This window comes from Xiphias gladius, chromosome 7 (genome assembly GCF_016859285.1).
Source record: "Xiphias gladius isolate SHS-SW01 ecotype Sanya breed wild chromosome 7, ASM1685928v1, whole genome shotgun sequence".
NCBI classification, from domain to species: Eukaryota; Metazoa; Chordata; class Actinopteri; order Istiophoriformes; family Xiphiidae; genus Xiphias; species Xiphias gladius.
The window spans coordinates 4,242,744-4,266,845 of record NC_053406.1 but is presented as its reverse complement, the minus strand read 5'-3'; the positions used below and the strand labels follow the sequence as shown (position 1 = coordinate 4,266,845).

The 24,102-nt window shown below is 41.3% G+C and overlaps 1 protein-coding gene across 3 annotated transcripts in view; it reads right to left on the bottom strand.

Annotated features, from left to right (window-relative positions):
• Positions 1–23,893, bottom strand: part of LOC120791535 (unconventional myosin-Ic-like) — a 61,878-nt gene extending 37,985 nt beyond the window's left edge. Inside the window, exons 1-2 of one of the 3 annotated variants that reach the window (XM_040129972.1) lie at positions 23,780–23,893; positions 23,266–23,548 (exon numbers count right to left, since the gene is read on the bottom strand). In XM_040129972.1, the coding sequence (XP_039985906.1) occupies positions 23,266–23,355 (90 nt within the window). In that variant the 5' untranslated portion in view covers positions 23,356–23,548; positions 23,780–23,893. Of the gene's footprint in view, positions 1–19,053; positions 19,651–23,265; positions 23,549–23,635; positions 23,750–23,779 lie in introns of those variants that run through there. The other 2 variants (XM_040129971.1, XM_040129974.1) reach the window with 2 other exon arrangements.
• Between the last annotated feature and the right edge of the window lie 209 nt (positions 23,894–24,102).

Below are 24,102 nucleotides of genomic sequence, written 5' to 3'. Positions count from 1 at the left end.
TGCAGGAATCTGAGTAATGTTTTCCAGACCTCTCTCTCTCTCTGCCTTTCTGTGTGTGTCTCCCTATCTCACCACATTGTGAGAATACACTGGGCAGACAAGAAACAAGCAAAGATAAAGGAGAAGATAGAGAGTTAAAGTTGTTTAACACCCAATATACCAACTAGATTAATTTGTTTATTCATGTGTGTTAATGTGTCTGGCTGAAAGGGACTTTTGGCAAGTGAACAGACTGTAAAGGTGTGTGCCTTAGTGTGTGTTTCTGCAGGCTCATGCTGAGGCAGCATATTTGTGCTGAGTTGGAGGGAGGAGGGGCTGTATCTGACCAACAGTGTCTCCCTCAGCTGTCAGACTTTAACCCTTTCTTATCAACTTTCTTATCCAAAGTGCCACTTACAATTCCATTCATAGCTGGAATAGACATTGCATAGATTGGAATAGATTTGGAACGACATTCACCCGAAGTAAGATATATATTATATATATGTGTGTATACACACACACACACACACACACACACACACACACACACACACACACACACACACACACACACACACACACACACACACACACACACACACACAGTATATTTACACATTTATATATTTGATGGAATAACAGATCATCTGCCTAATGACTAACTGGCACACACACTAACTGAAGACACAATACAGCATATTCAATCGGTCCTTCTGTCCTTTATAACTCTGAGGCAATAGATGACATGATATAAAGCATTATGAGGGACATAAAGCCTTGGAAACAAAACAAACATTGTTTTATATAGGCCATTTGGCCATTGGTGGAGCTTTTTAACAACAGGCTATAATGCTAAATGCAACGTGGTGGCCAGCATTGCCAAAGCAGATGCATCAAATTTGTTATTTTATTTAAATAGGACAGTGTTTTGGACCAGGTCGAAGGTCACTGAAGGGATAATTACTCCAGTATTTACCAAATATTCTATGTGTGTGTTAGGCCTTTGAAAGAAGCCAAAAATGTGTATAAGCTCAATAGAGCCCCCTCCTTCCTATTGAAAGCACAGCCTCTCTGTCTCACACACACACACACACACACACACACACACACACACACACACACACACACACACACACACACACACACACAACTTTGGGGGGAAAACACCAAAATAAACATGTTGTTTTGATTGAGGCAAGGGGAAAAAGCTCAAATCCCACTGACCACTTTCAGGGAAATGCATCTGACCTTGACGCCGTGGGAAATTTGAAATGGGAACTTGACTTTCGCCTCCTGCTCTCTCTCCCTCTCCCCCTCCCTCTCGCTCTCCCCATCGCTCTCTCTCTCTCTCTCTCCCCCTCCCTCTCTCTCTCATTTGTCTGCTCCCTCCCCTTAAATTCCTCTTTCCTCTCTCACTTCCTCCAGAAAAGTTTGTTCAGAATGATCTTGGATATATATAGAAATTTTCCACTCTCCATCCATTGCCCATACAGTCTAGAAATAAGGCTTGGGAATGTGTCGTCATGTAATATCATGCCACACTAATCAGTCACATTTGTTAGGAGCTAATACCAAACTGCTCTGTACTGAACTGGTATCACTTGGCCTGTAGAAGGCTCATCTGCACTACTGTCCGTGCTTGTTTGAAGCTTTAGCCAGTACAGCTAAAGACTGTGTTATGTTGTAATGTTGTGTAACCCTATGCCAACATTCATTCATCATATTGGGGGAAACTACAATGCAATTCAACTAAAGGTTAACTAAATGTGATGTCTGCAGCAGCTGCTTCATGTAAACAAAAGACAACTATCACGTTGTGTTGCCCTCTGGGGTACTCAGAATGCAGCATACCACCACACAATTCGCATGCTACCAACTGATTCCCAAGCCACACAACAGCATTCTGGAAGTGTTAAATTCAATTAGGTCAAACTCTGTGCTCATACTAATAACTCTTTCACACCAAATACTGCCTGATTAAGTTGTGTTTTACGAAATCCCAGTGAATACAGATCTCCCCATTTCAACGTGTGCAACACACACTAATGCTAAATATGTTGTGAATATTAAATATGTTCTTTCTTCATCTACCAAACCATGGGTCTAACAATATCTAAAGATACTACAGAGGCATGAAGATCCACTTAAGAGGGGAATTTCTGACTAAATAAAAGTATAGTTTTCCAAACTACTATTAGGCCATTGTACATTAGGCAGATATTGATCTTTCAATAAACATTGGGGATGCAACAATCTGGTACTCAATGTCAATGTCATTATAAAATTCAGTATTTCCTCTATCAGTTACACTCATTCTGTTACGATGAGCCACTGACTCAGTTTTTAGTACCACAGCAAGTTCTGGCCAGAATCTGAGCAGTATACAGATTTTAATTTTTGGAAAAAGAGAACCCGATGATGCCTCTGAATCGAAGTTGGGAAAGGGAATGGGAATCAGGAGAGAGAATCATTATCGGTTGAACTGGTGCAATCCTAATAAACATCAACAGTCAATGTTGCATAACTCCAAGTTTCATCTACTTATTTAAAAAGGTACCCTATGGAGTTTTTGTCCACTAGTAGTGCCATAGAGGAGTGGTTTTACAAGTTGGTCTGCATTTTTTTTTTTTTACATCATACACACACACTACTCCAATGATCAAAAGTTGGTTAAAGTAATAGCAATAATATTGTAATGGGCCAACAAAAGTAGTGAGGAAGAGGACTGCAAGCACATAAAAATGAATGTAAACAATGTACAATTTCCATCCATCCATTAATCAGCTATACTGCTTGTCCTTTGAGGGTTGCCAAACCCAGCTGACATTGGGCGAGAGGCGGGGTACACCATGGACAGTTTGCCAATCTATCACAGGGCCGACATATAGAGACAAACAACCAGTCACACTCACATTCACACCTATGGGCAATTTAGAGTCACACAAAAAGGCCCCGGCCTAACCGGGTTTGAACCCTGAACATTCTTGCTGTGAGGTAACTGTGCTAACCACTGCACCACTTTGCCGCACCAGCGCACAATTCAAAATACTAAAAAAAAAAAACAAAAACAAAAAAACATGTGCAAATGTTTTATGAGTAAGGCAATGGACTCAACACATTTGTTAGCCCTCAAGGAAACACACGCTGTTTTGCTGAGTAAAGCTTATTGTAAACAGAACTTTTGTTTGTTTTGTGTTTTTTTAAACAAGAAAACTCCAAAGGGTACTTTGGGCTTGAGTAAAGACTTCTAGTGCCTCATTATCCTCATAAACATAAAATTGTACTTTAGAGGCTACTGATACTGATAAATGCTACGCTATGACATCAGTAATACAACATCGGACAGCCCTTGTTACTAAATAGCACTATAAACCAAAATCATCTTCGCCACCAGGAAGATTAGCCTGGGATTTAACGATAATGGCAAACTAGAAGATAGCAAAGTGTGTAAAAGTCTGCACAGCTTAAAATGAGACAAGATAATAATAAATAGATGTTTAGATTTTGTTTCATTGGTTAAGACTGCTGAGGAAACACAAACAGTCCTCTACAACAATATAATCTATCAGACATACATATGGTACACATATGATGACCGCACCCATCTCTATTATAGTATCCTGAAGAATGACTTTACATGTCATCTAAAACTTCAGTCCTTCAGTTCAGTACGCAATAGCTGGCTTTCAACCAAAAGCAATATGTCCACTACCTCAGGGCTGAGTTGTAAATTATGTTAGAGGAACACACCTAACTTGGGAGAATTTGGCTTCTTGGTCATGAAAGCTGTTATGTGATGAGAGACTGTCCAACGATCTACCAGGAACACCCTGTCCCTGGTAGATCTTTGGCTTAGGGGTCTTGACGTCAACACGTAAGCATATGAAATAAATACTCAATGATAGGAGCATTAACTCAAACCTAAGGGAAATAAGAAGTGGTATTAGCACTAAAGCTTAGTGGAAAGTAAGATTATGACTTGCAATCAAGTTAATCAGTTTTGTGCATCCTCTAAACGTTATAAAGCAACATGAGCACATTTTGACACATAATGAAAGAGTACTACCACTCTATTCTGCAATCTCCTCATGGCATGTCTTTCACTGGCCCTTTTTGTGTATTGTTACTTTCCAGCAGGCCTGGCTTTCTTCCTGACACTCCACAGGTTCTTTGACCATAACAAAACAGCTCTTGTAATCGTTACTAAAACAAGTCATTACAAGTCATTAGCTTTAACAATAAAAATTACATGCATTTCTGGCCTCTCTTTGCTGTGGAGTTCAACTGTCAATGCGAGCTGTGAGACAATAGCCAGAGGAGGATCACACCTTAACCCACTGGCCACAAACCAGAGATTTAAAAAAAAAAATTCAAAGTGACCCTTTGACCCATTAAATGCCTGCTTTAAGCCATTGTAAATCTGCAGCACCGATTAAAACATATTCACGCAAAAAACATCCTGACATTAGCCAGACTATCATTCCCTCACCTTCACTTTCCCTCTCTCCCAAACTATTCTTTCCCTTTTCTCACTCTTTCAATCCTCTTTTTCTTTCATACTCAAAAGTTTCAATTAAACATGCTGAATAATGGTGCGTAATATCAACTATATAAAATAAAGTCCTACATTGGCCTTCAATGGATATATCACCCAGTCCTTGAATGGGTACTTATCAATATTTTAAGAAAAAAAATTTCAACAAGGGAAGGAGGGATCTAAGATTTGCAAATGAAGCAAGAGACCAAAGAGGGTGAGACAAAAAAAGAGAAAAAAAATAAATGGCAGTGCAGGGCGGCTGTGATGTCAGAGCAAAAGAATGCAAGCCATGTGGGCGGCAAACAAGTCTGGAAACAGAGACGAGAGGAGAGAAGAGAGAGAAATACAATAAAAGAGAAGTATCAAAAAAGAGGATGAGAGGCAGGAAGTTGGTGACAGATGGTGAAAGTGTCACAGTAAGGAGATATTAAGATATTAAATAAGTGTGAATGTGTGTGTGTGTGTGTGTTTCTGACATAACATGCAGCCTGTTAGCTTATGGTGGCCCAGCACTATATTGACACAAGGGGGTTCCCAGGGGCCAAATACACTCACTCAAACTGTTCCTGTTTCTCTCAAACTACTTAGTGTGCCTCTCTCTTGCTGCCCTCACTGTTCTGGGTTAAGTGAATCACCACAGAGTGTGTGCATGTGTGTGTGTGCCCATGTGCATCAGACCACAGCAGAGTGAGATGTTTCCCCTTTGGACAGATGTGATACCAAGAGACAAAAAGGTTGAAGCAGCAGGCTTGAAATCAAGTTAATAAGAAGAAACTGAGTTGTAGTTTTTTCCACTTCACACACACACACACACACACACTGTATACACCAAATACAGAGACACTCCCTGTCCTTCACACACATACACATTCACTTTTCCACTGTGGCAGCACTTTGGTCATGAAGGCATTTCCTAAACAGTCTGTGTCTTCCATAAAGGCCTAATCCTAGGCTGAACTGAGAAAGCGGTTGAATCAGAGTGTGGACGACGATTTCTGTGTGGATGAATGGAGTTGGGCCGTATGTCCATTCAAGCATTACTGGAAGTCTGCAACTTACTGGTTCTTCTACATAATTGTTAGACTGATAATAAGCTCTGATATGAGGCGCCAACCAAAAAACAGTACTCTAAATGAACGCCCTATTTTAGATTGGGGGTTTTTACAGCTGGTGTTGTCAACATGGTGCCGTCACTGTATGAGGTCACCAACTGTGACACATAGCTACATACACAAAGGTAGAGAAGTGGTTCTATATAGTCATACAGCGACTTCAGAAAGTATTCACATCCCTTTCTTTTTTTGCACAATTTATTGTGTTGAAGATTTAGTTTTAAATGGATAAAATTGACATTTTTGCCTATCAATCTAAACTTTATTAAAAATTAAAAACTGAAACCTCACATTCTCACATTTACATTTAGTATTCAGACCCTGTGCTGTGACACTCCAAATTGTGGTCAGGTGCATCCTGTTTGCTTTAATCATCCTTGAGATGAGTCTAGAACATGACTAGAGTTCACCTTTGGCAAAATGAATTAAATTGGACAGAGTTTAGAAAGGCACACACCTGTGTTTATAATATAAGGTGCCACAATTCACAAGATTCTCTGGTCTGATGAGACAAAAACTATATCCTTTTGGCAGAACTCCAATCACTACATCTAGCAAACATTCTTTTGACAAGTCGAATATTGACAAAAGTGAATATTATAGAATGAAAATAAGTGAATATGACCCAATGAATATTTGGGTCAAATCCGTGCTCTTGTAGATACTACCACTAGGGGCACTTTTCAAATCCAACATATGAGATCTTTAAATTATTATTTACAGCAGCAGAGAAGATCACTATTAGCTATATCACTATAACACATGCTTGAAGAAAAATGTCCTGGTACAAAACAAAAAGTGTACAAAAAAGTTCAAAGACTGTGTTTGTTACAAACACATACAATGCAGTTAGTAGACAAAATGTATACTAGAGAAGTAAAAGGGAAAGGTACAGTAGGGTAACACACGGACACACACTCAACTCTTGGTAAACTTAAGGATATTTTACATCAATTACCTAATCTTTTTTCTAATTGTAACTCTAAACCCATGTCTAAACTATAAATTAACCCCTTGCAGAAAGTGGGGAATGACAAAATGTCTTTAATTCAAATGTTAATGAAAGGCCCTTACACAGATATAGAGATAAAAGAAACCACAGACACACACTCTACTCTCACACAGTCTACAGGCCTCTCTAGTCAACCGGGCAGGTGGAGACTTGCTGAGGGACAGAACTCAAAACACTGGGAACATTCTGCCTCTCCAACCTCCTTTCCCACCCTTTTCTACCTACAGTGCATGTCTTTCCTGCTACAGCTCTATTCTCTCACTTGTCCTTCACTGTCTCTTTGTCCATTAATCTCCACATGTACCTGTCTTTATCACTTATCACTTTTCCTTCCTCTACTCTGTAGGTGTTTTTCTTCTGTCCCTTTTCCACCTTTTTATGATTCTGTCTCTCCCACATCTATCCTCTCTTCTCCTCCCCTATGTACAGAGAGCCTCTTGGTCTTATTTTATCCACAGCAGGCCTTATATGGAGAGGAGCTTTGGCTGTAGGTTAAAACAATGGTGGCCTGCCTGCACGCTGCAGCCCAACCCATGATACAGACCACCACAATAGGCTCCGGGGCTAACACAGGCTTATTATACCGATGCCAATGACTAGTCTGAACTTTTAACGGCTGATATTTGGACTAATAATCAGTGCCTTTAAATTCAATTAGTTTAATAACCCAGCCATTAGGCCTTTACTGAAAATTAGTTATTGTACTGTCAGTCAGTGTATTCTGCCCTATATATGATGGAAGAGAGGACAGGATTTTACCAAATACAAATGTCTGTAATGAAACCTGACTCACCCTGCCTTATGAAAGAAACTCCTGACACCCCTAAAACATTTGACATAATCTGGCTATTAATGGAGTATTATTGTCTCATGATGGTCTTTTACAAGCTTTCTAATACCAATAAAAATGATCTTAAATGCAATCTGTTTCCTACAACTTCAAATCAAAAGCTGAGATACTTCCCTTAAAAAAGCAAATAAGCCCTTCATCCAAAACACTTGGAAGTATTTCCTCCACGTCTTCCACTGATTGACATATGGTAGCCCCGAGAGCTCAACGCTGTGTATGTGTTGTCAAATTAATGACCATTTTCTCTTCATCCGCTTGTGTTTTGTCTTTTTGCATGTGTTTTCTTAAGTTACATTACTTTGAGCTTTAACTGCCACCATGCTGACAACAAAATGCATCCACAGCTGTTTGGAATGCACAAAGTAAATAAGGAAGTATTTCATCAGAATTGACTGACTGTAAGAAACTTAGCCCTATCAACACATATCCAGGCCACAGTTATTCTGGGGCTTTATAACCGCTTGTACTAAGTTTCTAAATTTCCAAACAGTGAATTTCCTGTTTACTCCAAGCACTTCCTCTTTGTTGATTAGACATTAATAACAGCTGAGCTGCAAGACAAAACAAAACTAGACCATTACAATAAAGAGACACAGTTTTCTAAATAATTTACATTGCTTCCTTTCCCTTTCCCTACGTAATTTTGGAGCCATTTTTTATTTCTATCTATGCCACTAGTGGTTTCTTTTCATTCCTTCTAACCCAATTTTCTTTTTTTCTAGCTTTATGGGCATTAGTCTGTAGTTGAGATAACATTAAGCAGCTATGTTCCTTCAACCAGGAAGAAGGTGCGCGCACACACACACAAACAAGCACACACACACACACACACACACACACACACACACACACACACACACAAACAAGCACACAAACAAGCACACACACACACACACACACACAGAGTAAAGCCATAGGAAAGGGGCTGGATGGAACATACGGGGGGGGGGGGCTGGAAAGATGAAAAAATATGAAAAAGAAAGCTGTGACATGCCAGCATCCGCCTACATTAAACCTGACAAATGGATGGAATTTATATACGAACTGCTTGAACTTAGAGGAATTTCTGGAGAAAGTAACTTAACACCGACCCTCCCTCAACACAAGAAGATCGCTTAGCACTTTGATCAAACACATTTAATTGCAACATCTCTGGAATCTTCTCCATAGTGATTTATTACCAGGGTTTAAGCTCCCAAGACATAAACAACTGTTCTAAAAGAATGAACACATGCTTGCATGCTTTACTAAGAGGATTTCCAGTCACCAACCATACAACCTTTAGCTACATCCATACTCTAATTTTAACATAAATTTTACTGCTCATTTTTGTCTACAATTGTCCACATACACAGAGACACGTGTACACAGCTTCTAGTGAAACAAACACTGTGTCTGGACCAAACCAGAAAAAAAAAAAAAAAGACCCTGCAGTACACACACATTGTTCAGGATGTTGCAGGTCATTTGGTTACAGTCATCCAGCATTGAACAGACAGCGACACATCCGTCACAAAACACACATGCATACCATCCTACAAGCCATCGCCATGACGACCATATTCATATGGTCAATATTTATTGATGTTACTAAACACAGCACATTCAATTGTTGCTATTAATTGCAAAAATGGATATTCCCTCATGAATATGAAGTCAAAAAGTTGTGAAAGTTTGATTAACTATGTATAAATGCTGATGAATAAGCACACAAATTCAGTGAAATAACTTCTTAAGAATGTCCTCTGTGAGGTTCACAAGTGCCACACCCGCAACTATTTAATCCCACTAGGGACGGATCTAAATGAACAGTTGTTCCAGGAAAAAAGATTCCTTCACATTCTCTCTCTCTGTCTCTCACTCACACACACACACACACACACACACACACACACACACACACACACACACACACACACACACACACACACACACACACACACTTTTCTCCATCTCAACCACTTTTCATAGTTAGACTAGGCAGGGCCATTGGGGTATGTTAGATACTAAGCTTTGATTATTTGAGTTTGTGGAGGAGGTATGCAGCTGTGTTGAGGACAAAAATACATTAATTAAGAAACAACTGTGAAATCCTGGCTGACTGGGGGTTTAACATGCTGACCATGTAATTACATTGGAGTCTGGTCGACTAACAGAACTACTCTGACTAAGAAATTATTCAGGTGAGGATTTTGGAGATCCTGTAAAATGTCACAATGTGTGCAAGTCTGAATTTTTTTTTTTGTACCAGTAAACAAGTCTACAACCATGCTAGCAGCTCTGTGAGGCTATACTTAAGCACAGGTATGCTTTGAGCTAAAAGCTAAGGTCAGCATGCGAACTTGTTCACTATGACAACACTAACATGCTGATGTCAAGCAGGTATAATGTTTACAATGTTCACATCATAGTTAAGATTGGTAGCCTGCTAACATTTGCTAATTAGCACTGAACACAAAGTACAGCTGACACTGATGAGACTATTTTGTGGGCACTTATTCATAAACCAAAGTGTTGGACAAATTAAAATGTTTTATCTGGATAAGTGAAAACTTTGACCTGCTAGTGGCTCTTTAGGAAACATCAGGGAATCACCAAAATCATTAGGATTCACCTTCTGGGCACCATGGATGTACCAAATTCCATGGCAGTCCGACCAATAGTTATTGATATATTTTACTAAGAGCTTAAAAAAAAAAAAAAATCAACCTGCTCTAGAGCTAAAAGGTTGGGGATCACCAGATTCAGTAGGACTCCACCTCTGGGGACCATGAATCTCTGTACAAAATTTCATGGCAATCCATGAGACAGGTTTCCAGATATTTAAGTCTGGATCAAAGTGGAAAAGAGCCATGCCACTAGAATGGCTAAAATTTAATGCTGAAATGTAAAAACACTGTTTAAACTGAAATACATTTTAAACTGAAAAAAGTTTATCAACCATAGACACGTGAGAGCAAACTACACATACAGTACTTCCCAAAAGCAGTGTACCATGAAACTGCAAAATCAAGGCCTTTAACTTTTAATTTATGATTTAAACTCCTTAAGTGTATTAAATCTGTTTTGATCTTAAGATAAGGCAGTAGACTGTTTCCATTAAGACTTTCAAAACCTGAGGAAACCCTGTACACTCCCTACAGGGTTTGCCTGCCCAAACTGGACCTGCAGCCACGGAAAAGACTGCAAAACAGGTGACCATTAACCTGCTAACCCAGAGAGTAAAGCAACCTTGTTTGCAAAGGAGGGTAGTGCAACATAAAAATTGGCACTACAAGTCAGAGAGAGAGAGTGGTCTGATAAGGATTTCACATGGCAACAGGACAGTCTGTCCTTTACACTCTTTACTATCTGTGTCAACATTTTCATGTACTGCTCACTAGTCAAGCATGTTACGCTGCTTCACACCTAATACATGTTGGGATACACATCAGAATATTTTCATCTTCATAAGCAATGAGCAGGTGAAGACAAGGAATGAATGAATATTGCTTAGATATCAGTATCAAACATCAAAAACCCATATCAGTCAAAGCCGTATTTGTACCAGCCATTCGAATCTCATTCATCCACTATGTTTGCATCCCTTCAGACTCTATAGGCTGCTTTTTTCCTTTCCTTCTTTGTGCTAGTATCTGGTAATGCTTTCATGCCACATTTGGTTACTTTCTTCAACCTCACAACCCCAATCAAAGCTATTTACACACTCTTTCTGCCATTTCTCTCACACACACACTGCCTACTACTCAATCAATTCACACTTTTATTTCATGTCACTCTGCCTCCTCTCAATCGCTCTCCCTCTTTCCCTCTCCAGGTCCAAGGCCACACCTGCCTGTACTGTGCTGACATTATCAAAGCTCCATGGATAGACTTGGTTAAAGGTTAACAAAAGGTATTGAGTGAGAGAGGAAGCCTTCATAGTTTTAACCCAGGATCCCGGTGTTCGCTGTATTGTCACAGTCAAGGCTATGGAAACACACACACACGCACGCACGCATGCACGCACACACTCAGTTTTTTCCACTAAGCTACACTGCTCATTCAGAGAACTCCTATTGTATTGCAGGGGGGACTGTTTTGCAACAAATGTGCCCTTTTAAAAACTTGGTTCATCATCTTTCTGGAATAAGAACAATTTGAATCATAATGAAAATAAATGTTTTGCTAGTGGACTAAAGGCTTCGTCGCCCCAGCATTTAAAATGACAAAATCCATTCAATTCAATGCTAACAACGCTAACTAGTGTGCAAACTGACAGTTGGCAAGCTTGCTAGATCTGGGAGGTCTTCCCCCTTTTGACTTTTTATTCAGTGAAATGAAGCTCAATCCTGAGAACAAATTGGAGTTAACAGCTCAGTACAGAAAAAGTCCCTGACTAGCACTCGCATGTCCTCAGCTTGCTAGCATGGTATTGGTTAGCTCCCCAGATGCATCCTCGTTTCAGCAAACACTGAGATTTGCCTTTGATCTAATATCACAACAGAGTGGGTGTGTGTGTTTCATCACTGACTGTGTGGTTTGGAAGCAGTTGGAAAATCACAGGTTCATACGCAGGAGAGGAGATGACATAATTACAAGTAAGATATGGTAAAGGATCCAGAGGGCTCAGGTCAGTTTGTCATCATTACAAGGATGAGTGGAGAGGAAGGAGGGATGATCACACACACACACACACACACACACACACACACAATAACACTAGTACAAAATACTAATCAGAAAACGTTGGTGAAGGGCATGCTGGTTGTAAGTCATGAATAAGTATAAGTCATGCCTGGAAGGTGTTCCTCATATTTTGTCCACTAAGGGTATATTTACAGGTGTCATAGTTCAATTTAGGATGTCTTACACAGCTCATCTTGCACACTATTGGGGTAAAAAGAGAAGTCTGTAATCCCCTGACCACCTACCTTCTCCATGTGTGAGAGACAGGGCTGGAATACAAGGACTCACATTAATGGGTATTTAAAACAAACATCGTAGTCTATTATTGTACGTGGATTATTTTTGTAACTAACATGGGGCTAAGTGCTTGAGTAACATCAAGTAGGTTTCTGGAAAAACTACGGAGTGTTGCTCTAATTTCCCGGTAAAATAGCCAACATGTTACAACAGGATTAAACAAAGCCTTTCAACAGAATATCTCCAAAACAGACCCAAACCACACACAAAGACCCACACAGTTCCTCTCCTTCTGGCCTGGCAGTGTACACAGATGTGCAAGAGCAGATGAAATAGGATTACCAGTTATCTTGTATTATTTGGTTAATCTGAGAGAAGGTGTGCAGTTGACGGTGTGTGTGACAGTGTAGAACAGAACAGGATTAGGAAGAGAGCTGGTCAGCACTGCTGCAGGTAAACATGAATGAGCAGTTCCACATTCAACGCCAACTTCATCCTGTCAGACTAGAATGTGGGCAAAGCATGTCAAAGAAACGCATGAAATTCTAAGCCAGAGCCAATAAAATGAACATGAAAAAAATGCTGTACTATATTAACTTTTTCTGAAGACATTAGGATTTTTATTCAAGTCATTTGAGGACTTCCCATCTCCTGTAAGTCACACTGCATGTACAAAAATGGCAGTGAAGCTGGCGTGGATTTTGACTCATTTCCAGGGTGGTTTCCAGTCCCAAAGCAGTCAAGGCTGTAATACAGAGAAGAAGCAGGACTCAGTCACTAACATTTATTCCCAGCAGGGCGGGGCTGGCTCTACCACTGGGCTAGCTTTGGGATGTGGGAAAGACTTGCATGGAAAAGCGAAAGCAGCTGCCCACAGTAGCGGGCTAAAACTAACCAGGCAAACACATACTGTACATACATACCATCCAAGACTGTGAGTCATAAGCATACAGGTAACACATATTCTGACTCAGTGCCAGACACGTGCCCTCATTACTTCCATTCTACTAGATCCTCTTTTGCCTTACAAAGTGTTTTTTGGTATAACTTCCAACACACTCCGCATCTCTCTGCCATCTGAGGCACTTACAGCTGCAGTACGCAAGATCCTTATGGAAAAACACCTAAATTGCCAAGTGGTGCTGTAAGAGAGTAATGATCGGTACTCGAGAAGCCCTACATTAATTCTGATTAATATACACTTAAACTGCCACTTCAAACCCTTTCAGGTCTCAGGTCTACACCTTTGAATCACAGGAAAACATTCTTCAGCTCTTCTCACTCCCAATTCTTTCACTGTTCATACACAATTTACTTCAACTGCTTGCACTGCTTACACTTTAGCCAACTCTTCAACTAACATTGTCTTTTAATTTACCTAACTTACCTAACTTCAGATTTAAATTAACACTTCACTTTCATTTTAGTGCTTACACTTACGTGAAACTATAACTTCTTTCCGACAAATTTACAGAAGTCAATATTCAAAGCTGTACACCACTAATGTGCAACTTCTGTGATGCTGAATACTGCTATTCAGTGTCCACCAAAGATGTGAAAGTATAAGCTTTAGAAAGTTGCAAATAACCTGCAAATAAGCGTATTTCGTAAAATGTTTAAACCATCCCTATAACATCTAGAAATTACTTCCAATGCTGCAAGGTGAATGCACACTGGTAAATAAAGTGGCGAGTGAGCTGATTTAATCTAAACCCCCACTAGATCTCTGCTTAAGACAAACTTGCTCAAATGGTAAAACACACTATGTAATGTAATGTAATGTAATGTAAATACTACTTCTCATCCTATATCTGTATCTCTCTGTCTCCTACTGTCTGTCTGGAAAAGCCTAGAATTAATAACCATTCCCATCCAGTGTCTCCAACATCTCAATGTCTGACTCAACTTCCGTAATACTCAGTCTGTATCAGCAGTAGTCATCATCTAAACATCCGCCCACACATACTGCCAACATTACTAACTAAAGCTAATTTTATTCTATCAGTTTAATATTCACTTAACCTGATTTTTGATTTATCCCAGTCTCATTGCTTATTTTTCCAAAGCATATATCAGTTTAAAGACACTGATCTTTTGCTAAATATCAGATATTAGCCTGTTTGTGTCATTAACTTCAGCTGATGATTCCCCGTGACCGCAACTAAGGAAGAATTTAGTGTAGTACATCCAACGAATGGCTGAGAAAATCTTACAGTGTCAAATATAACTGCAATTTTCAACAGGTCTTACAAGAAACTGTACGTGAAAATTAGTTTTTTCTAGACCATAGTCTAGAAAACAATTGGGGGAAAAAAACAAACTCACTCTTGTTCTCCAACTAGATCTTGATAATTGTCAAATTTGACAATTTTGAATATCCGCTATCACCAGCCGTAGACATAAACTCTCAAGAACCCATGTTAGCCAAACCTTTTCATGTCCTAAGAAATGAGTACAAAGGTCATTAGTCCACTTTGAACTGGAAGCTGCTGCTGCATTACAACGTTATCAGTCCTATTCATGGCTTAGTCTAGTGTGATATCTGTGCTTAATGTTATCAGAGCAATGTGTCCGAAGTCCTGACAGTATCTAAATGCTTGGGTTCACACTGTAGTCACAGATGCCAGATCTTAAACTAGGCATGGCTGGCTTTATGTGTATGACATAGAACAGCTGTATAACCCATTAGTTAACTTATACATGGAGCTGCGCGAGTTAGTAGTTACTTGGTACATACTATATTACTAAGCCTTTTCTCCTATTCCTGCCTGCTCTCTCATGCCTTCCATTAAAAAGTAATATACATAGCATCTTAAAAGGAATACTTTGCCATTTTGGGAAATACAAATTCACTTTTTTGTAGGATACCACTCTCGTCTGTACACTAAATATAAGGCTACAGCCAGCAGGCAGTTAGGTTAGTTTACAATAAAGACTGGAATCTGGGAGAAACAACTGGCTTGGCTCTGTCCAAAGATAACAAAATCAAACTACCAGCATCTCTAAAGCTCAGTAATTAACATGTTATATCTTATTTATTTAAGCTGTCTAAAAAAGCTAAGCTAACCTGTAAATAAGCGTATGTCATAAAATGTTTAAACTAATGTTTTAACATCTATAAACAACTTCCAATGCTGCAACATCACTATGAAAAAGACAAACCAATAACTAGCCAAAAAGACTTGTAGCCTCTACCAGCAAAGCCCTGTGTTCTACCCAGTGGGACTGGTGCATTACATGTAGAGTGTGCTATTTTTCTAGTGCTGAAACTGAAGCTAAAGCTTAACTTTTCAGCTAAAGATAAAGTTTCCAGCATCTATAGCAATGGTGGATGATGAAGGGATGGTAAAATTCCCTTATTATTAAAAAGCTAAAAGCACACTCAAATCCAAACCCCCTACATGCAGGCGACCCAATCAACCAGGGGGAGACACTTGTGCAGTGACAAGGCCGTGGTCTCTCACTGGCTTCCCACCCATAAACCCTGCCAGTGTTTTGACCATTTCTTTCATTTGTATTTAGTGTAAACTTCCTTCAGTATGACGACTGTATCTCTAGCAGCCATGCCATTTGTTGATGTCCACAAGTTAATGGAAGCTTGTGGACAGGTTCACATTAAAATGTCATGAAAGTGGAAGTAAGTCCCCTGATGACCAGTTCCTATAATACAGTTCAAGTACGTAAGTGTGTGTGTGTAGACATACATGCATGTGTCTCTCCTTTTGCAGAGGTGATGTTGGAGGTCTGGCTAAAAGCCAAGCTGTCAGGTGTATCCTATGGGTTCCACCCAATGTGTAGCTGAGAGACTACATGACTGGGAAAACCTTCACCCTGTCAAAAACAGTTCCTATATCCAAACAAAATAGGAGCCATGGCTCTCATGGTAAGGTCCAGGAACAGCCAGGGTCCATGGGGAGGTTCTACACGTCCGCTAGCACAGTCAGTTTCACTATAATGTATTTTACTAGTTCACTACTTTAACATGTGTATACTCCTTGACTATGGAGTCGTAAAGATAGCAATCTGCCATGAAGGAATCTACTAGCTACCATAACAATGTGGGAAAAGTCAGATTGGTATTTGATCAGATAAATAGTCTAACAGTGAGGCAGGCGCAATAAATCAACTTTCCCCTCAATCTGTAAAACCTTAGAATCTCCTCAAATAAAATGAAAATGCGTGCAAAAGACGCTCATGAACCTTTGTGCTTGATCATTCTAACATAAAACACATACAAAACCATTTCGCAAGCCCTTAGGTATACAGAGCCAAAGTGAAAATGCCTCACCATATAAAAGCAGGCATACATTTAGGGTAAAAACTCATTCTAATCCACAATTACCCAACACCACTCTGACCACAACTCTGTCACAGCCACAAACCAGAAATACCATCAAAATCACAGCCCATCAAGATTAAAATAAGCCCGAAGCACAGCGCTGAGAAAAAAAATCTGCCTTATAGCATCTGCACCACAGCAGTCCAATGGAAACAGGAGCTAAATTAATCTCACCAGAGAGTATACAACACATGGATCTGCTTTGGAAAAAAGTATTGACATCACTACATTGATGTGTGTTTTGTGCCAAGTTGGGTAATGGTGCAGACTATGCATGCTGAATATTGTGTGCATTTAGTTTAAACAGCCACAGTTGTTGTTAAATTAGACCTACGCATTGTAGGTAAAAACTCCCATGCACCCCCATGTAACAAAGCTGTCTGGGCTACTCTGCAGCCCTGCTTCAAAGCCAGTCATCTCCAATAACAAGCTGTCATCTAAATGAGCTTAAATCAAACTTACAGCAGAGCGACAGGCAGCTGCGGGCAGCCAGCGAAAGCTGGGAGGTCCTGCCCTCCAGGTGACCTTGAAGGAGCAGGTCAGCTGCTCTAAGCTGCCTGACCCCTGAGGAATATCCTGCCTATGCTGGCTCATTTATTCACACTTCTCTGTTCTGGTTTCAATCTCCATGTGCATCTTCCTAATGTACAGTATGAGGCTATTTTCCGTATCCATCCCTGCCGCGTGGGTAATCTCCTTCACTCATTATCAGCAGATTATAAAACAAAAGGGACATTTTCTCAAAGGAGAAAAGCCACTGACCAGTTTAAACAGTGGTGAGGAAACAAGGACTAGAAATCATTACAATTTCCAATCACACACCTGCATATTTTGACAGTTTTCTTACCATCTTCCATTGAGCCATTGTTCATGTACATCTCTATTTGCACTGTACTGTGTATACTACCAGTTGATCAGATAATTTTTTTTGTCCTTTAATACCACATGTTCTTATGTTTTGGCATTAACAGGTTGCATTGAATGCCAGGTGCTTCCCCTGTGTTTACCTCATGTACAAACCACACACACACAGACAGGTGGACAGGTTTTGTTTACAAAGCCTTTGTCAACTGCAGGGAGACTTTCTCAGCCAGAGCCAGACAGCTGCATCCAGCCAGTTACTGGCAGAGTTACACGGGGTCTTTTAAAGTTGTAATAAGGGATGGGATGTAGTCAGTTTATATGCCTTTTCATTTGCAGAATCAGGTTTGCCAGCATTTTCAGAACATCTGACCATCTTGAATGAGGATTGGGTATGTCAGGAAGAACAGCCATCGTGTTAGTGGCTGATATGCCTATGATGGACATGGTTAACGATCGTACATCTACCACAACAACACTGATGTTGCACTTATGAACAACAAATGTTCCACTCCCTCCCCCAGGCATACATCTAGCAACTTTACAGCAGTTTTGTACTCAAAGGTGTGATAGGCTGTGAGATTAGCTATTTAGTGAACTGTCTTAATCTGTGTCTGTCTGGCGTCCATAAAAAGACTGGCCCCAACCCGAAGGATTTGCTGGTGTAGGCTACATGGCAACTCAGTACGTGGCTAACCGTTCACAGCACTGCATTCAATGGACCTCACTAAACCAATTCACAGGCGCCACAGGTCCTGAAAACTGACACGCTAAGGAGAGGAGGTTCAACCAAACTTCGTTCAAAAATATACCTAAAATTTGATTTCTGTTTCTTTGCTTACTGCCCAACAACCTAAACGGAACACATATTCAGAAATCCTAGCTAGCATCAATTCTTTAAGTGGGCACACACCCAATACGCGGAACACCTTATTTAAATGAAGGTTTGGACTTCTGGACTGAGATAAGTTTGTTCACAATAACGTCTACGTTATCCTACATTGTGGGAGTGGGAAACTATGGAGTAACGGTAGACAAGTCGAGTGTAAACGCTTTAATGTTGTCAAAGTTGTACAAAATTGGAAGGTTGAACAAGCAGAATTTATCAGTGGCTTTCACTGATTTGTTACAGGTCTTAACCGAGTGTTTTACCGCGTAAATCAGCTGCCAAACGGCTCTACTGCGTTAAATTGTCGTATTTGTGAATGGTATTTGGCAAAGCGTTCTCGCCATATGGCCCGCATAAAGGCTCCCAGCCCACTCACTCAAGCATGCTGTCATATCAAAAATTACAATGCAGAAACTTTCCAGATGCAACAACGGTAACAAATACGAAAGCCTTGCCGTTACAAGTAAACGAAAGTTAACAGTTAGCAACAGTACGGTAAAGCTAAAAGAACGCGCGGTAAGCGGGCAGCTGCTAAGTCAGGTGTTGGTCCTCACAGAAAAACCTACCTTAAAAACAGCCGAGGTCAAAAACGGCGAGGTAGTCTCTCTTCTTGGACTGAGCTCTTATCGCCCCGAGAGTCTAGTGGATATTTTTGGTTCAGTCCCTCCGCCGTGAGTGTGTCAGCCCAGACTGTCGGTGACTGGCGTCTGTCTTGACAGTGGGCAACCTACAGTATTTGCGTGCGAGTCCTGCGGGGTTTCTCCTGGCCGTCCCACCACTCCCAGTCCACACCAGCGCTCCCACTGCGAGCTCTGTTAAAACCGCGGCTTCTCGCAGACTGCAGCCTCAGCAGAGGACTTCGCCTCCTCTAGTGGTTCACCCGGTGCCAGGCACTTAGTCATATTAATATCTCGGCGGTGGAGTGATAGATAATGGTGTTCATAAGAAGAAACGCTGTCAGTGTGAGGTTTCACTGGGACTCGGTTCCCCTAAAACCCCTATGCGAGTGGTAATTTCCACCTTCCTTTTCTTTCACTGAAGGGCAGTACAGCCCTGTGTGAGCAGGAAGTTCACCAAGAACCACGTCCCACAGCTCCCGCATGGCTGATACGGTTTATTTCGTTCAAGCCATGCACCGTGTCGTCATTGTTTTCTCTGCAAACACCTCGCGGCAGGTAACGAGGCAGCCTCCTTATCTCCTTGTCTAATGGACAAAAAAAAAAAAAACCAACAACAACGCCTTGGCTATGTCACCTGGCACGATTCGCCAGGTTTCAAGGCCCCTTTCCTGTTGGGCTAAGGCGGAATAATATACGTGGGAGTTGGGAGAAAACAACAGTCTGGCCCCTGCATATCAAAGCAGACCTGTACTCAAATATATTTGGCCTGGCTGCGCTTGAGATAACCCTGGCCAAGTCAGTAAAAGCCGGGGGGGAGAACACGGCATCCATCAAGACTTTTTAAAGGAACAACCTATAAACTTTTGCAACTACATCTGACCGATCGGCTCCTGGCAGCGAACGGTGCTCAAACGCGCAAGGCATCAATGAAATAACCAGATATTTGAGCGGGGTACGGCGCCGTCGCCACGAACTCGCCCCTCTCTTCCACAAGGGCACGTAGTTCAGCGGCCACTTACAACGCAATTGCGAAAAAAAAGGAAGCGCCAATGTTGCATCAAGCTGCTCCCAGAACTAGCGGCGACCCGTTTCACAGAGTTCTCGTACCATCTACCGTTAAGAAAGGCGCCACTGCACCTTGGCTCGCACACCGCAGACTGCGCGGAGCTCCTCCCTGCGGCAGAGGAGCCCGGTCCCCTCCGCGTCAGGCCGCTCACCCGGTAACGTGGGGGCGAGGCGATAGACTGCGACTGGGGGGCTGGAAAAAGCGCCCATCATTAATGAATGAGCACGTTTAGAGTCCCCAAAGAAGAATCTGCACACCACCGGGGGGGTCACTGGAAGATTTGTGGAAAAGGTGTCACCCTTCCCCGCCTGCGAAACAGTTTCATCTTTCACCATGATTTGAGAAATCACGGTGACGGAAATAACGAGGCCATAAATTCAACCCCCCCTAATCCCAATGTTTTATTTATTTATTTTAATTTTTTCATATTTTGTTCATTCAGTTAACAGACAAATTATTTCTTTCCCTGTTATTTCTACTGAATTATTTGTTCTGTCTTTGTTTTTGTTGGCCTCAAAGAAATCACATTTAAGAGTGATGAGTCTAGAAATACCAGAATTATCCTATAAGATACCGAACATGTGCAGAATGCAAACGGACTGAATGCCCACATTTCCCAGAAATAAAATACTCAAGTCCGGACCTCAGTGGCATTCATGGCAGTGTGCATTTTTATGTGGGTCCGTCACATGACCAAGGTTTGGGAGTCCAGTATAAATTGTATACGGCATGTCAGGAACGACGGAAAGACAAATCCTCCACAACAGAGCGCCGGTCGTTTCAGACATGGTGGCAGAGTTGCGCGTCTGAAGGTGACCTCGGCCAGCTGCTCAGCTGCTCAGCTGGCTGTCAGTGCCAGAGCCGAGCTGTAATTTGTCTGCACTGCCGGAGGGGGGAGTGATCGATTCAACAGCTCACGACCAATGGCGTTCACAGACACACACACACACACACACACAGAGGTTGTATCCTGTTGACAAGGCGGTGCTAGACAGACAGACTGCACTGGACGATAGGCTCTTTCGACGCTGACCCCAACCACCCCCCCCCCAACCCTTTAGCTCTCCTGCTCCACTTCTGAGGGGGCCAAAACCAGGAAACGATTCCAAAACTTAACCATGCATACTTAATGTTTTCATTTGTTTCAGAGCCCGTGAAGTCCAGCTTTTTTTCCTTGCCTAACTTACCAGAACTTTTACAACATTTACAACATTTCTGCAAATACTGTAACATATAACCCAGGGCAAAGATCCACCGCAACTTGTCCGAAATGTATTACGATGCTAAAATGCCCATATGAACCATAGGAAGAACTGATGAGCCTGACACAGACCTTTTACACACATCCTGACATGCGGGGTGATTTGACCTTGGAGGAATGTGGGAAGGATGGAAAAAAAATGAAGCTGTTCACTGGAATGTCTTTTTCGCTTCCTCGCATCCAGGTTACAGCACATTCCACACCTCCCCAATCATCAGTGACCAGCAAGCAGCAGGTTGCATTAACCACACCACATTCCTCTTACTACATCCTGATCCAGTGTCAGCCCACGCTAAACTGCAGCAAATGGTACCTCATACCATGGAGGGATTGATTTTAAAAACCCACTCCTTTCATTTCTTAGATACTTTTTATAAGTATATTAGACAAGATTTCCACATTGAAAAATTTGTGTAATCCTAACTTTAAAGTGGTACTCCAGTGATTTAGTATTGCACTCTCATAAAGCTGGTGAACGCACAAGAGGAAGGTAAAAAAGAAAAACCGAGGCAGCAGAGACCCAGATATATTTCGACCTTTAGTGCCGAGTGTGGCTCAACCAACAGAACACTTTTCATGTGACCCTCTCTGCCTGGTAAATACGCATGTTTGTTGAATCCTTTTGAAAAAACTTCAGCATTCAGTCAATGCTAGTAATGTTGGAATTGCCTCGTATCTAGCTTTGGCAAAGTGGGGTGTGTCTGTGACCACGCTTATTACTTAAACCTGCTATAAATGGGGTTTATTGGGGGGGGGGGGGCACTTGGGGGCAGCAAGATCTAATCACTTCTCAAGTTATGGCGAAGTTGCTAGTGAACGGTTGCCTGTTTGCGCATCCAGCAGACACGGATCAACATTAGCACTCACTTGGAGTCGCGTTTCCGGCCACGCGATGAATGTTAAGTCCAACACTCAGTCCCCTTTTACCTCTGTTTGGGTCTCCACTAACCTGTTAGAAGTATCTGGCTATTTAGCTGCCAAATGCTCTGTCATTTACATGGGTTAGTCCTACTACCCATGTAATAACATGGTAATGACCACTGAATACTCATGGGCAAGAACGTCAACATGTTGACTGGCGTTGCGGCTGGTATGATCCCATCGCAAGGTGGTCTCTAGTTTAAAAACTTCAAATTCGTTTGTACCTGCGCTGAAAGTATCTTGCTGTCTGTGTTTGTTCAGTTATCAGTGTGAATAAGGAAGTTCACCACTGAACAACAACGTGGACCCATAAATTCATCATGCATAACCAAAGTATGTTTCAATGTAGACACCTTTAATGTGGGATTTATACTTTTAATTACTGTGAACCTTGTCCTCTTTAAGAAAGGGTTCTTGTCTGCTCTATTTAACACTTGTCAGCAGAATTCCTGTTATGTTATTCAGTGCTATGTCTGTGACAAATCTAGGTATGTTGCATGGATTCAGACTGCATGAATTCTATCCTAATCAATCGTACAAAAAGTGTTTATATCATGTTCCCTATTAGTAGAATTTCATAGAGGTAGCCCATGTTTACATGTATAATTAAATATAATGCTTCATATAATTCTGAGAGCACTGCTCGGAGCCCAATGAGGTTTAAACATATTTACTAACCACAGCGTTTTTGATTCATCAATGCAATTTACATGGTAGGCAAGTATAATCTGGAGCAATTTACACCTCTTAAAATATGTAAATGTTTCTCAACATCTTCCCTGTGGGTGCTAAACCCTATAACCTCACCTGTGCCAGAATTGATTTTTTTGCTCGCTGAGCTGCATCAAATTCCATTAAAATGAAGGATGAGTGGGAAAATCTGACTCCGGATCACAGTGTGTGAACTGACCTTGCAGTTGTGGCAGTAGTTTTCTCCATTTTTCCCAGGAGGAAAGATGATTTCCCCTGTTGGGATGAGTTGGATCGTCAGTTCCATCATCGTTCCCTTTTTCTCTTCGTTTCCTGTCCCTTTTTTAAAAAAGTGATTCTGTCTTGTTTTGGGCTTTCTCTTCCCTTTCCCACTTTGTCAGGAGAGACAGAGCAAAAATATTACACGTCTCCCCTCAGGTCCGTTCGCAAATCCTTAGCTGAGGCAGGGTGGAATGTGCCAAGAAGACCATCCCAAGAGATCCCTGAGAAATAAAAAGTTAGCAGTCAGAGAGACTTTTACTCTAATCAGATATACATGCAAGTAAACCATAAATTTCTCTCCTACATACATATGAAACGAGGAACCTTATCTTTCAAGTCGGAGCTCGTACCGGACAGAAAAATTTTACTTCCTGGCAAGAGGAAAAAAACACTGGAAAGCAGCGATTGGCGATTTTGAGCGTTGGCGCAGAAATTTGGAGTTGGGGTGTTACCTGTTGCAGAGCGGAGAGTCTCAGTGAGGCCAGCTTCCCCTTGCTGAAGCCAGAGGATGTTGCCTGGCTGGTTGAGGGATCATGGGGAGGATATGGAGCTCAGTCTGGCTCGAGATGGATGTCACATGCAGAGGATATGTGTCTTTTGTCCTACTGGAGTTTGCATGTGCGTATGAGAGAATCAAAAGTGTGGGCTCATAGGGAGTGGTAAACATATTTGTGTCTTGAATCAAAATATTATATCAAGCTGTGGTTTCTATGTAAAGTTTTTGCTTTTCTTCTTCCTCTCCCTCTGCTTCTTCTTCTTTTTTTTTTAACCGTCA